This window comes from Malus domestica, chromosome 14, assembly GCF_042453785.1.
Source record: "Malus domestica chromosome 14, GDT2T_hap1".
In the NCBI taxonomy this organism is placed as follows: domain Eukaryota; kingdom Viridiplantae; phylum Streptophyta; class Magnoliopsida; order Rosales; family Rosaceae; genus Malus; species Malus domestica.
In genome coordinates, this window is record NC_091674.1 from 5,839,723 (window position 1) to 5,853,435 (window position 13,713).

A 13,713-nucleotide genomic window follows, 5' to 3' on the forward strand; every position below is an offset into this window, starting at 1 on the left:
AGAAGAAGGATTGATCAAGTCAAGCTTTCCTATTCCTATTATGCAAAGGTTTCAACTACAAAGAGTAGTCCTAAACACTTTAGGACACCTTAACCTTATTCTAGAAGGATGCCGCACCTATTTCAGCAAGGGAACCCTTTTCCTTGCATGACAAGACCTTCTAGATGCCTTATCCCTTCACACACATCCTTGCCGTGCCTATCCCTTCTAGAAGACCCTAGTTCCTTGCCTTGCAAGGTTTTCTAGAAGCCTTAGCATTCCAGCCGCACCTTGTAGACCTTTTCCCTTGTGGATTTTGATTTCTAAGCCTTTTTCCTTGTGGATTTGGATTCTACAAGTCCATATCTGATTACCCTAGGGTTTTAAGTGCCTATATATACTCTCATTCACCCCTTGGCCGAATGACCACCCCCTATATTCACAATTCACATCAGAAAACTCATCCCATCCTTTGCCGCAGCCATCACTCATCATCCACCATAATTCCTGAACCTCAAACACCTTTGCCGCACCTTCCATTCCCCCTAAACACTAATATACCATCTCCTACCCATTCATCCATACAAATAACCCCTAGAACCTGACCTTAGACCTTGTGCCGCAGTAAAGATGAGGAGGAGAAGCTTGGACGTGCATGCCATTCAATTGTGGAGTGCTGGACGTTTTAGGTGTTGTCTTTCCTTTGATTTCAATGTTTAAATTTATTTGTCTTTGCTTTGTGCGTATGAGGAACTAAACCCCCCTTGGCTGGGGGGGGATTCGAAACCATGTTTATGCTTGCTATATGATTTGATTACTTCTAATTGCGTTTCATAAGTTGTGAATTCGATTTACTTATCTATATGAATTAAAACTAATTTGTGTGTGTGGGTTGAGAGTGCACTCTTAATTTTCATGCATAAGTTTGATGCTAGGATATAAGAGAGTTTCACCTAATCGTTATGAACTTATATTCGAAAGTAGTAAAGGTTGTTGATCACAATCGTGTTAAGTAAATTCTTGGCATAAGTTTCATGCAATTCATAGTAACAAGTGCCTCGCCAATGCTTATGATTTTCATAGAACTTAATGATCTTTGCTTGTATCTTTGTTATGCAATTCATGCAGGGAACTTGTGAGGAATGCTTTGGGTTGTCGTATGCAATTCATCCAATTCAATAACTTTAGGAAAATCTGAGGGTTAATTAGTGCAATTCACGGTTAATCTGGGGCATTGGGAATTCATGGTTTATTGAGAAGCAATTGGAAATCATTTCGTATGCAAGTGTGACATGTGTAGAGAAGAACCCCTTAGCTAGCTTTCCATCCATTCACTTTAATCAAATTCGTTTTAGAATCTATTCAATTTACAAAGTTTTGTTTTTGTTTTCAATTTTCGTCAAAACCAATTCCCCATTTATTTTGAAGTGTTAGATTAGCTAGAAATCAATTTAGTTTGTGTTTTTAAGTGCCTTGAGTCAAGTTATAACCTATTTTCGTCCATATTGTGTTTTGTGTTCAAAACTGCACAGAAAGTGTTTTTAAGGCAGTTTTGAGTGTTTCTGGGCTGTTTTGAGTCTTTTGGTTTGTTTTAGTGTTTTAGAGTTTAGTTTTGCATTCTTTGAGTCTAGTTTAGTGTTTTAAACTTTGTTTTTACGTTTTGAGTCAGTTTTCAAGTGATTTAGCAATCCCTTCTAATCCCCGGCCTAGAACGATCCCTACTTACATACTTTGCTACAATTGATAACAAAATGGTTTAATTTGTGTGCTTATATATTTCGCATCAATCATACAGCCATGAACCCCCCCCCCCCCGGTTGGATCACAGTCATCTCTTACTTCGTGTTAAATCCAAATGCGAAGCTATTGTTGTCCAAATCCATGATAAATACATTCGCTTTGGGTTTCCACAAGCTTCGCATTTGACGCTTGAAGTTTTCCTTGTTAAAGGGCTTTTGTGTTAACACCTTCCCCACCAAGAAAACTTTCGAAGATCTCAACGTCGACCCCTCATTCGCATCAACCACAAGTATCTATTGTTCATCTTATGTGATAGCAAATTGCCCAGAAAATTTGGAGACCATGTCTTCCATAGTACTCAGTCCCCTTGTTACCCACATGCAAGTCCACAAACAGCTCTTGAACACCTTCTCAACTAGTTGCGGTACTATCTGTCACACCATTCGTCTTCTGCTTCACCGCCTCTAAAGTTAGAGCGACCTGAGTTCATCGGCCAAAAACAGCCAACAAACTGATGCCAGCGCTCTCCTAGGGTTTCATCCTAGAAAGGCCCTTCAAGGCGTACATGATGAATTTTTGACGTGTAGATAACTAACAAAACGACAATATTATGTGAGTTAAACACACAACTATATATAATTTCCTTTTGATTACAAGATCCGAGATGATTCTGAATATTGAAATTACTTTTAAAATGACTTAAAACGATTTTGATAAAAAAAAATTTTAAAACCAATCATTAGTAAAATGTAAATAAATCTAGAAAAGCACTTATAATGTTTTTGAAACTTTTATTTTCTAAAGACATTTTCGATCATTTTAAGAACACCTTCAAACTACCCTAATTTGGTAATATGATGTCATGAATGTCATGAACCAAGTTTCGTCTTTTTTCAGGGACCATCAAATACCCGCCAAAATCCAGCAAACATAAACATCCTGCGAGACGAAATGAAGAAACCTCGGGCATTTAAACGAGTCGCCGCCAAACCCAAGAGGCCAATTCCATCCAACCGTCTCACTAATGAAGAAGACAAAACTCGGCCGATTCAATGTTCGGAATCGTTGACCGTCGCAGCGGTCAAACCCAAAAAACCCCAATCTCAACCTCAAACCAAATCCGACTCATCACTCCCAATCCCAGACTTTCCTCCCGAGAAAATGACCATCTTGCCCTTCTCATTCTTCCAAATCGACGCCCTAGAGCTCGCCCCACGTTTGCTGGGCAAGTTTCTGAGGCGAGAGGATGTTGTTCTTCAGATTACTGAGGTAATTTACCCATCAATTTTGTACTGTTATGTCCTTTTCCGTTTGAAATTAGTTTGTCAACTTTCTGTTTGTTTCCCGAGAAAATGAAGGAAATCGCAGTTGTGTGACTGAGCTGAAGAGCTTCCAAGTCCGAAAACGAGTTCACGTTGTGTCTCAAATGCTGAAATTTCCTGTCGTTTTCGAATAAAATGCATAAATCAAAATGGTTGACATAATGATTTGTAATCATGACGAGAGTTTAATTGATTTTGCATTGGTGACAGGTAGAAGCTTATAGGCCAAATGATTCGGTTTGTCATGGTCGATTTGGCATAACTGCAAGAACAGCCCCCGTTGTGAGACGCTGCTCCCTTTATCGGTTTTGTTCTGTTTTTCTTCGCGTTTTGTGATCTCAAAATGTAGATAAATATCGAAAAACATGAGCTCAAATTAATGTATTGTGGTTTGGATACAGTTTGGACCTGGAGGGCATGCGTATGTTTATCTTTGCTACGGCCTCCATACAATGCTGAATGTTGTTGCTGACAAGGAGGGGGTTGGGGCTGCTGTCCTAATACGTTCTTGCGCTCCAGTTAGTGGTAAATTTTCATAGAGATAGCCGTAATACCCTAACGATCACTTACTAGAGTTATCCTTATGTTTACCCTTTCATTGCATGTAATTTGTGCCGTTCTGTGAATTGAAAGCGAAGGTCTTATCCTGCTAACCAACCATCGTTATGATTATATGAAACCGATACCAGATTTTTTTAAATGGATCTAGTTTTTTTTTATTTTTTTCTAGTTTTAAAACTAGTGTTCAAGTTTTGGAGTATGTTGGGAATATGGGAGGTCAGTTGAGCAATATAATTTTGAGAAAAGAAACCGAAATAACGGGGGTGGGGAAACCATATGAGTGAGGTGAGCATTTTGGAGTGGTAACAAAAGTTCTTTTAATGCAGTCATGTGTGCTTCTTTGCTTTGGAAGAGAAATAACTTTAGGCGGTGTTAGGTGAAAGAATTGGACTTGAACTGCAAGTGAAGAGCTAGTAGCTTCCAAAGACTGCTGATTACTGTTTGAGATGGTATGGATTAGCATAGTTTTCCAAATGTTTACTGATAAGGGAGAGAACAATGTGCTGACCATCTTTCTTATATAGATGTCAGCTCTTCAACAACCTTCATTCCAACCCGAAACTTTTTAGAGGGACAAAAAAGGAGCGAGCTCTAGCATACTGCAAACTTCTTTTACTGGCAATGTGTATGACAAAGTTGTTTACGAAGGTAGTGAAAAGAATATGGGATAAGAGAGAGAAAAGATTTTTAGTTTCTCTGATTCACGTTTTTATTTCAAATTCTCTCTACTTTCTGGTGGGGAAAAAATGGCTCTTTTGTTTGTCGTCGTTTTTCTCTACATTTAACTATCTCATAACCAAGTGAAAAGAGATTCATCTCTCCCTCTTTCTTCTCTTTATCCATTTCTCTCGATGAATGCTATTCACAGAAATAATGAAAGTCATTACAGGATTGGAGACCATTCAGCAGCGTCGAGGTCAGAAAACTGATAAACCCGTGCTCCTTAATGGACCTGGAAAGGTCAGCATCGTTTTCCTTAAAATCTGTGTTAAGTTCCAATGCAATCTTCTGTTGGCACAAATTTTGTATTAGTGGTCGATGGTATACTTTGTTTTTGGATGGTTAGTGTAGGTGCTGTTGATTTTACCAAAACAGAAACCTATAAATTTTAACAACCTGCCTCATATGCAAATGTGCGACTATCTTTGTATCAAAATAGGCTGATGAGCATAAATATATTTCAATATAAATTAAAACATTTATAGTTGTTCTTACTCTCGGAGAAACTGATACACTTCTCTGAATTCCGTGTGCCATTCTTTGTGTTAGCGGTTTTTGAATTGTTAAGGTCTATATTTTTGTGTTCAGATTGGTCAAGCGCTGGGACTTTCTACCGAGTGGTCAAGCCATCCCCTTTATACTCCAGGTACGTATGGTTGGCTCTCACTCCTTCATCTATAAATCTAAACAAACTTGTTTAATTCTGAGATAAATGAATGGGTCTGGCTAGATGGTCTGGAGATCTTAGATGGTCCGGAGCCCGAAAAGATGCTGGTTGGTCCGCGTGTGGGAATTGATTACGCTTCACCTGAGCATGTCAATGCATTGTGGAGATTTGCAGTTGCAGGTACCTCTTGGATTAGTGCTCCTAAAAACACCCTCAGGCCACCTGAATCTTAACTTATGTTTCATGAAACTGTACAAAATGTCGATACGTAAACTTATCCCTGATCATGCATATGGCCGCTTTGGTAATCCGGTGTCCCTTTCAGATATGTGAACCTGAAATTTTTTTTGTAAACAACACAACCCTCGCCAAGTGAGTGCCTGGTTGGCTTGGGTCGTCCTTTTAATGTTTGTTGGAAAGGTCTATTAGCCATGATTGTTCGTAATAGTGTTTGCATTATGTTTACAGTTTAACTGACTGACGTCTAACCTACACGGGAACTCAGTATATTGATTCATTGCAAGGATTCTGTACCATATTGCTTGTTTTTTTTTTTTTTTTTTTTTTTTTTTTTGGCAAATATTGCTTGTTTATAATCTAAGAGAGAATTTACAAACCAACGAGAAATGAACGAGTGAGATTTAAAAAAATAGATTCATATGTCTCTCTCATTAATGTTCCTATTTACATAAGTTACGGATTTGCCCTAATAAAATTCTTCTCTACTTTTACAGCTTATACCATTGAAACGTGTATTGTCATGTCGTGTGGTAGCAACAACTTATAAACGAGACCTATTTTGGTATGCAATATTTTAATTTCTCGATAGTTATTTAAGTTAAATTAGTTAAAAAATCTATTACAAAACAGTAGATAGAGAGATTTGAAATATCATACATGATTGTTACAAAGAAATAAATATAAGATTTACAAGTAACAACATTTTAAGTAGTTATTTACGAACGTGACAAATATTCATTAAAACGATAAAAACTAAGAGAAATAAATATTAATAGCAGGAGAGAATTTCTCCAAGAATATAGGGTATGAAGTGAAATGAACAAGGGATTTTCTTTTTTGTTTCACAAACCAGTTCTTTTTTGAACTGACAGCTCACCCGGTTCAACAACGGAAATTGCAAAAAATAAATGCAGCCCAAACAGTTGTTCCAGATCCTTCTATTCCCCAACTTTATTGGGCCTCCCCTCAAAATTCTAGACCCTTCCATTCTCCTCAGTCCTCCCCATAAGAAATCCTCCAGACCAGACTCCTTCCCCCCGCCCCGTATTTCTCTCTCCTCTTCCATCCCAAACCCTCTCTCTCTCTCTCTCCTCTCTCTCTTTCTCTCTAGAGCTTTGAGTGTGATTCGTGATTCGATTCAATGGCGAAGTACGGCGAGGGCGACAAGCGGTGGATCGTGGAGGACAGGCCCGACGGAGCCAACGTCCACAACTGGCACTGGGCCGAGACCGACTGCCTCGGCTGGTCACGTGACCTCCTCAACAAGCTCCTCAACAACCTCACCGTCCTCGACGGCGAAGGCAACCTACACCTCAGGACCAAGACCGTCGACAAGGTCGACGGCGAAGCCTACGTCAACGTCCGGAAAGGGAAGATCATCCCGGGATACGAAATCAGCCTCAGTCTGTCGTGGGAGGGCGAGGCGAAGGACGGCGACGGGAAGTCCCTGCTGAAGGTTGACGGAGCTGTGGAGATTCCGTATATTTCGGATGAGAACGCCGACGAGGACCCGGAGGTTAAGGTTTCGGTGAAGGATGAGGGGCCAATTGGGAGGAGGATTAAGGAGGCGATGGTGGCGAAGGGGAAGCCGTTGATTTTGGAGAAGGTTAGGGTTTATGTGGAGAGTATGGCGAAGGGCGGGCCGGCGAAGGAGGAAGTCGAGGCTAAGAAGATTGCGCCGAAGAGTAATTCGACGGCCGCGGTGACTGCGGCAACGGCGACAAAGGAGGTGGTTGTGGAGAAGGAGGTGAAGAAGAAGGAGAGCAAGAAAGGGTTCAAGACGATTAATTTGACTGAGAAGTTCAGTTGCAGGGCGAAAGATATGTTTGAGATTTTGATGGATGAGAACAGATGGAAGGGTTTTACGCAGAGCAATGCGAAGATAAGCAAGGAGGTAGGAGGGCCGATTAGTATTTTTGATGGGTCGGTGACCGGTACGAATTTGGAGTTGCAGAGTGGGAGTTTGATTGTGCAGAAATGGAGATTTGGGAGCTGGCCTGACGGGATTGATTCGACGGTATGTGGCATTTGAAATTCGGGTGTTCGTGTTTGAATGTGTTGTCTTAATTGGTTTTGTTATTTGTTGATTGAGTGTTTGATGTTTGAATTTTGCAGGTGAGGCTTACACTTGAAGAACCTGAACCTGGGCTCACTGTTGTTAAACTAACACATACGGACATTCCTGATGAAGACAGGTTGGTTTTGTTTAAGCTTTCGATTAATGGGTTTTTCTTGAAAACAAATTTAGTGTTGATTGGATGGAGCTTAAATTCTAGGTTGATTTGGAGCTTGTGAGTTGAATTGGTTTTTTTTGATGGAAAGTTGATTGCCTTGATTTTATGTGTTTGGTAATGCAGATATGGGAACGCGACTGTGGTGGAGAATACGGAGAGAGGATGGCGGGATCTTATCTTCCAGCGGATAAGGGCAGTTTTTGGTTTTGGCATTTAAGATATTCAAGTTGGGTTTCTCTTGCAATTGTGGAATTTGTTGATTTTGGAAAGCATGAATTAAATGTTGGATTAATTTACAATGCTACCTATCAAAATCATTTTCTGAGTCTAATGTTACAATGTCTTGCACTGTCATTGATGAGCAGATTTTCGTCGTAATCTATTTTTTAGTCCTCTCAAGATTTCAATAACTAAAATTCTTTTGGCATTTAGTGTGAATTTTGTAGGATTTGTCTCATTGCAATGGATTGATTTCTTGTACTTGTACCATGCCCTTCAATTTTTGCTTTTTAATCCCAACTGTTTTCGCTTTTCATCACCGCGAGTAAAATAGGTTTGTTCCTTGATGCCTTGCAGAGAAGAGCTGTGGTTTTGAGATCTCTGTGGCGAATAACGTCACTAATGGTGTGTTTGTTACTTGTTTCAGTCTTAGAAAACGTTCATGCGAAAGTGCGAAGATTGGATTTAAGTTTTCACTCTCCTTTTAATACTACGTTGTCTAATCATGTGTTATTATATGGCAGTATGTTTCTTACTGGATGATTATATTGTTAGAAATGAACATATGCTATTGTTATGTTGTAGCTTCTTAACTTTATATTCGCAACTGATACAACAACAACAACAACAACAACAAAGCCTTTTCCCACTAAGTGGGGTCGGCTATATGAATCCTAGAACGCCATTGCGCTCGGTTTTGTGTCATGCCCTCCGTTAGATCCAAGTACTCTAAGTCTTTTCTTAGAGTCTCTTCCAAAGTTTTCCTAGGTCTTCCTCTACCCCTTCGGCCCTGAACCTCTGTCCTGTAGTCACATCTTCGAACCGGAGCGTCAGTCGGCCTTCTTTGCACATGTCCAAATCACCAGAGCCGATTTTCTCTCATCTTTCCTACAATTTCGGCTACTCCTACTTTACCTCGGATATCCTCATTCCCAATCTTATCCTTTCTCGTGTGCCCACACATCCCACGAAGCATCCTCATCTCCGCTACACCCATTTTGTGTACGTGTTGATGCTTCACCACCCAACATTCTCTGCCATACAACATCGCTGGCCTTATTGCCGTCCTATAAAATTTTCCCTTGAGCTTCAGTGGCCTACGACGGTCACACAACACGCCGGATGCACTCTTTCCATCCAGCTCGTATTCTATGGTTGAGATCTCCATCTAATTCTCCGTTCTCTTGCAAGATAGATCCTAGGTAACGAAAACGGTCGCTTTTTGTGATCTTCGCTAGATTGCTCCGGTCATTAGTGTGGATAAGTATATAAATGGATAGAGATAGGAAAGCAAACACAAGATGTACGTGGTTCACCCAGATTGGCTACGCCCACGGAATAGAAGAGTTCTCATTAATTGTGAAGGGTTTACACAAGTACATAGGTTCAAGCTCTCCTTTAGTGAGTACGAGTGAATGATTTAGTACAAATGACATTAGGAAATATTGTGGGATAATGATCTCGTAATCACGAAACTTCTAAGTATCGGAGTGTGGTGTCGTCTTGACTTGCCTTATCTGTCTCATAGGTAGATGTGGCATCTTCTCTGGAAGTACTCTTCCTCCATCCAGGGGTGGTATCTTTAACTGGTGGAGATGCACAAGGTAATGTATCAATTTCACTTGAAGCTTACTTGTAGTTTCAGGCTTGGTCAAGCGCGATACAAACCATGTAGTAGGAGTCCCCCAAGTCGCCGAGCTAGGGGGTCTGCTGAAAGAGGTGACAGACAAGGTAAGCAATCAGAGCTCCGACTGATTGTTCACCTTCTCCCCATCTTGCAGCAGCATGAAGGATAAAGAGAAGAAAAATGAGAAGAGATAATATGAGATACTTTTGCTTTTGAAGAAGTAACTTTCCACAGGCTTATTCTTGAACTGAGCTGGAGGGTTTTCTGGTTTCCTCCAGAGTATAAGGCCGACTGAAGAATTTGAGGGTCAAAACAAGTCCATCAAATCTAGAGTACGTTCCACCCTGCTGATATGGGATACTTTTGCTTTTGACAGAGTAATGGATGTATCGGCACGTGTGCTGTTACGCTTGTCTCCACATGCTTCCTTGTATCCTTCGCACTTGCCCTATTTGTTCCTCAAGCAGATGCGGAATCTTTCCTGGAAACATAAGATGATGAAGATGAGTACTCGAGAGCAATGCCAGGTAAGTAATCAGGTAAGGGGTTCCAGGCAGTCAGTTCCTGGCTGGAAGCTTGATTCCAAGTACTGACTGATTGCTCTCTTTCTCCTTGTCTTGCAGGTAAAAACAAGGCCAAAAGAAAAAACAGGGAAAAAGCATGATATGGGATACTCTTGCTTTTAACCCTGATGATATGAGATATTCTTGCTCTAGTATAGCTTGTTTGCAGAGGTATTATCGGGGGGAAAGAAAGCTGAATATTTCGAAAGGCTTTGTTGGGAGTGCCCTCTCAGATATGATGAAGGGTTGAGCATTTTTGCAGGTCTGCCTGTCCGTTGGGGATGGAGGTCGACATATATAGGAGTCTCCCTAACAACAAGTAGTAATGCTATTCCTTTACCCTGCTTGGTCATAGCACGGTAGTGGGAGCTGCCTGTTTCACATGTTTTAACTCTGTCAGAGCACTTTGAAAAAGTGGTCTGTGGTATCTGGCTCTCGAGATTCGGAGAACGATGCCTCTTCGATTTTTGAGAAAGCAATCATGCTGGGGGTCTGACTCTCGAGATTCGGAGAGCAGTGTCTCTTCGATTTTTGAGGAAGTAATCATGTTGGGAGTCTGGCTCTCGAGATTCGGAAGGCGGTGCCTCTTCGATTTTGGAGCAAGCAATCTTGTTGGGAGTGTTGTCTCGAATGTGAGTAAAGGTTGGACATGTTTGCTAGTCTACCTTGCCACGAAGCACAAAGGTTGACACACAGGGACTTTCCAATTATCCAGCAATGGTACTGTTCTTTTACCCTCTCTTCGATTTTGAGAAAGTAGTCATGTTGGGAGTCTGGCTCTCGAGATTCGGAGGACGGTGCCTCTTCGATTTTGGAGCAAGCAATCTTGTTGGGACTGTTTTCTCGAATGTGAGTAAAGGTTGGGCATGTTTGCTAGTCTACCTTGCCACGAAGCACAGAGGTTGACACACAGGGACTTTCCAATTATCCAGCAGTGGTACTGTTCCTTTACCCTTGTGGGTAATAATATGGTAGCTAGACCTTCAAAATTTATGTGTCTAAACTTTGTTAGTGCTGTTTCTTTGCTATTCTTTTACCTTTCTTGGTCAGAGCGATGTAGTGGGAGCTGCAAGCTTCACGTGCTCAACTTTGGCAGAGAACTTTGGCAAAGTGATCTGTGGTACCCATGAGTTATTGTTGCGTGTGGGAAGTGGGTGATTGAACAGTAAGATTCATGTGCTTTCTACTTCACCAGAAGTCTTCGACAAAATGCCCATAATTTCTGCAAAGCTGAGTGTGCGTGTGACAGGTGCTGACAAGGCTAGAAAAGTAGGTGCCTCTTCGATTTCTGAGATCGGCCCTCGTGGTCTCTGAGCAGCCCAGCTTTTGAGAAAGCGAGCGCCTCTTCGATTGATTCGGAGAACGGTGCCTCACCGATTTTTGAGAAAGCAATCATGCTGGGGGTCTGGCTCTCGAGATTCGGGGAGCAGTGTCTCTTCGATTTTTGAGAAAGTAATCATGTTGGGAGAGTGGCTCTCGAGATTCGGAGGGCGGTGCCTCTTCGATTTTGGAGCAAGCAATCTTGTTGGGAGTGTTTTCTCGAATGTGAGTAAAGGTTGGGCATGTTTGCTAGTCTACCTTGCCACGAAGCACAGAGGTTGACACACAGGGACTTTCCAATTATCCAGCAATGGTACTGTTCCTTTACCCTCTCTTCGATTTTTAAGAAAGCAGTCATGTTGGGAGTCTGGCTCTTTAGATTCGGAGGACGGTGCCTCTTCGATTTTGGAGCAAGCAATCTTATTGGGAGTGTTTTCTCGAATGTGAGTAAAGGTTGGGCATGTTTGCTAGTCTACCTTGCCACGAAGCACAGAGGTTGACATACATGGACTTTCCAATTATCCAGCAGTGGTACTGTTCCTTTACCCTTGTGGGTAATAATATGGTAGCTAGACCTTCAAAATTTATGGGTCTAAACTTTGTTAGTGCTGTTTCTTTGCTATTCTTTTACCCTTCTTGGTCAGAGCGATGTAGTGGGAGCTGCAAGCTTCACGTGCTCAACTTTGGCAGAGAACTTTGGCAAAGTTATCTGTGGTACCCATGAGCTATTGTTGCGTGTGGGAAGTGGGTGATTGAACAGTAAGATTCATGTGTTTTCTACTTCCCCAGAAGTCTTTTGACAGAATGCCCATAATTTCCGCAAAGCTGAGTGTGCGTGTGACAGGTGCTGACAAGGCTGGAAAAGTAGGTGCCTCTTCGATTTCTGAGATCGGCCCTCGTGGTCTCTAGGGAGCCCAGCTTTTGAGAAAGCGAGCGCCTCTTCGATTTCTGAGATCGGCCTTCGTGGTCTTTGAGCAGCCCAACTTTTGAGAAAGCAAACGGCTCTTCGATTTCTGAGATCAACCCTCGTGATCTCTAAGCAGCCCAACTTTTGAGAAAGCAAACGCCTCTTCGATTTCTGAGCAGGCGCCTCTTTGATTTCTGAAGCTCCGTCGAGTGCAGATTTTTATAGAGGCTGGCATTAAGTTCCAAAGCACACTTGAATCTCCACCAGTAGAAGCTTTATTCTTGCACTTCTAAGATCTTGATTTGTCCGACCTCTTCTCTCTTCAACACCTTTGAAAATGTCTGGCCCCTCCGACCGTCGTTTTGACTTGAACCTTGTTGAAGAGGCAGCCCTGCCTTCTCCAGACAACATATGGCGCCCATCCTTCGTCTCCCCAACTGGTCCTCTTACCGTTGGGGATTCCGTGATGAAGAATGATATGACCGCTGCGGTGGTGGCCAGGAACCTTCTCACTCCCAAAGATAACAGACTACTTTCCAAACGGTCTGATGAGTTAGCTGTTAAGGATTCGCTGGCTCTCAGTGTTCAGTGTGCAGGTTCTGTGTCTAATATGGCCCAACGCCTATTTGCTCGAACCCGCCAAGTTGAATCATTGGCGGCTGAAGTGATGAGTCTCAAACAGGAGATTAGAGGGCTCAAGCATGAGAATAAACAGTTGCACCGGCTCGCACATGACTATGCTACAAACATGAAGAGGAAGCTTGACCAGATGAAGGAAACTGATGGTCAGGTTTTACTTGATCATCAGAGATTTGTGGGTTTGTTCCAAAGGCATTTATTGCCTTCGTCTTCTGGGGCTGTACCGCGTAATGAAGCTCCAAATGATCAACCTCTGATGCCTCCTCCTCCTAGGGTTCTGTCCAGTACTGAGGCTCCAAATGATCCCCCTCCGGTGCCTTCTCTTTCTGGGGCTCTACCGACTGCTGAGACTTCTCCTAAGCAACCTTTGTGAAGGCTCCCTCTTGTGTGTTTATTTTGACTCATGTATATGTACATATTTGTAGCTTATCGGGGATATCAATAAATAAGTTTTCCTTCATTTCAACGTATTGTGTTAAATACACCAAAGCCTTCTTCGCTAAGTTCTTTGAATTTTCTTTTGTTGAAGCTTGTATGTTGAAGCTTTCTGAGTGGAGCATGTAGGTTGGGGTAGTGTTCCCTTAATTTCCCGAGTGAGGAAAACTTCTTGGTTGGAGACTTGGAAAATCCAAGTCACTGAGTGGGATCGGCTATATGAATCTTAGAACGCCATTGTGCTCGATCCTGTGTCATGTCCTTCGTTAGATCCAAGTACTCTAAGTCTTTTCTTAGAGTCTCTTCCAAAGTTTTCCTAGGTCTTCCTCTACCCCTTCGGCCCTGAACCTCTGTCCCATAGTCGCATCTTCTAATCGGAGCGTCAGTAGGCCTTCTTTGCACATGTCCAAACCACCGTAACCGATTTTCTCTCATCTTTCTTTCAATTTCGGCTACTCCTACTTTACCCCGGATATCCTCATTCCTAATCTTATCCTTTCTCGTGTGCCCACACATCCAACGAAGCATCCTCATCTCCGC

The 13,713-nt window shown here is 42.1% G+C and overlaps 2 protein-coding genes across 4 annotated transcripts; both read left to right on the forward strand.

Moving 5' to 3' along the window:
• The first annotated feature begins 2,560 nt into the window (after positions 1-2,560).
• LOC114820982 (DNA-3-methyladenine glycosylase) lies at positions 2,561-6,976 on the forward strand. Of its 3 annotated transcripts, XM_070812589.1 has the most exons (8): positions 2,563-2,988; positions 3,252-3,323; positions 3,443-3,566; positions 4,492-4,562; positions 4,911-4,968; positions 5,053-5,169; positions 5,724-5,791; positions 6,102-6,208. In XM_070812589.1, exons 1-7 carry the CDS (start codon positions 2,671-2,673, stop codon positions 5,774-5,776), a joined length of 813 nt encoding a protein of 270 aa, XP_070668690.1. In that variant the 5' UTR covers positions 2,563-2,670; the 3' UTR covers positions 5,777-5,791; positions 6,102-6,208. The 3 variants fall into 3 exon arrangements, with proteins under 3 accessions (XP_070668689.1, XP_070668690.1, XP_028948300.2); XM_070812588.1 differs by lacking the exon at positions 5,724-5,791 and having other exon boundaries at positions 2,561-2,988; positions 6,102-6,976; XM_029092467.2 differs by lacking the exons at positions 5,724-5,791; positions 6,102-6,208 and having other exon boundaries at positions 2,569-2,988; positions 5,053-5,525.
• Positions 6,102-7,817, forward strand: LOC114820981 (uncharacterized). Its single transcript, XM_029092465.2, has 3 exons — positions 6,102-7,246; positions 7,345-7,424; positions 7,587-7,817. The coding sequence occupies exons 1-3, from the start codon at positions 6,371-6,373 to the stop codon at positions 7,678-7,680; spliced, it is 1,050 nt and encodes a 349-aa protein (XP_028948298.1). The 5' UTR covers positions 6,102-6,370; the 3' UTR covers positions 7,681-7,817.
• Positions 7,818-13,713: the final 5,896 nt, after the last annotated feature.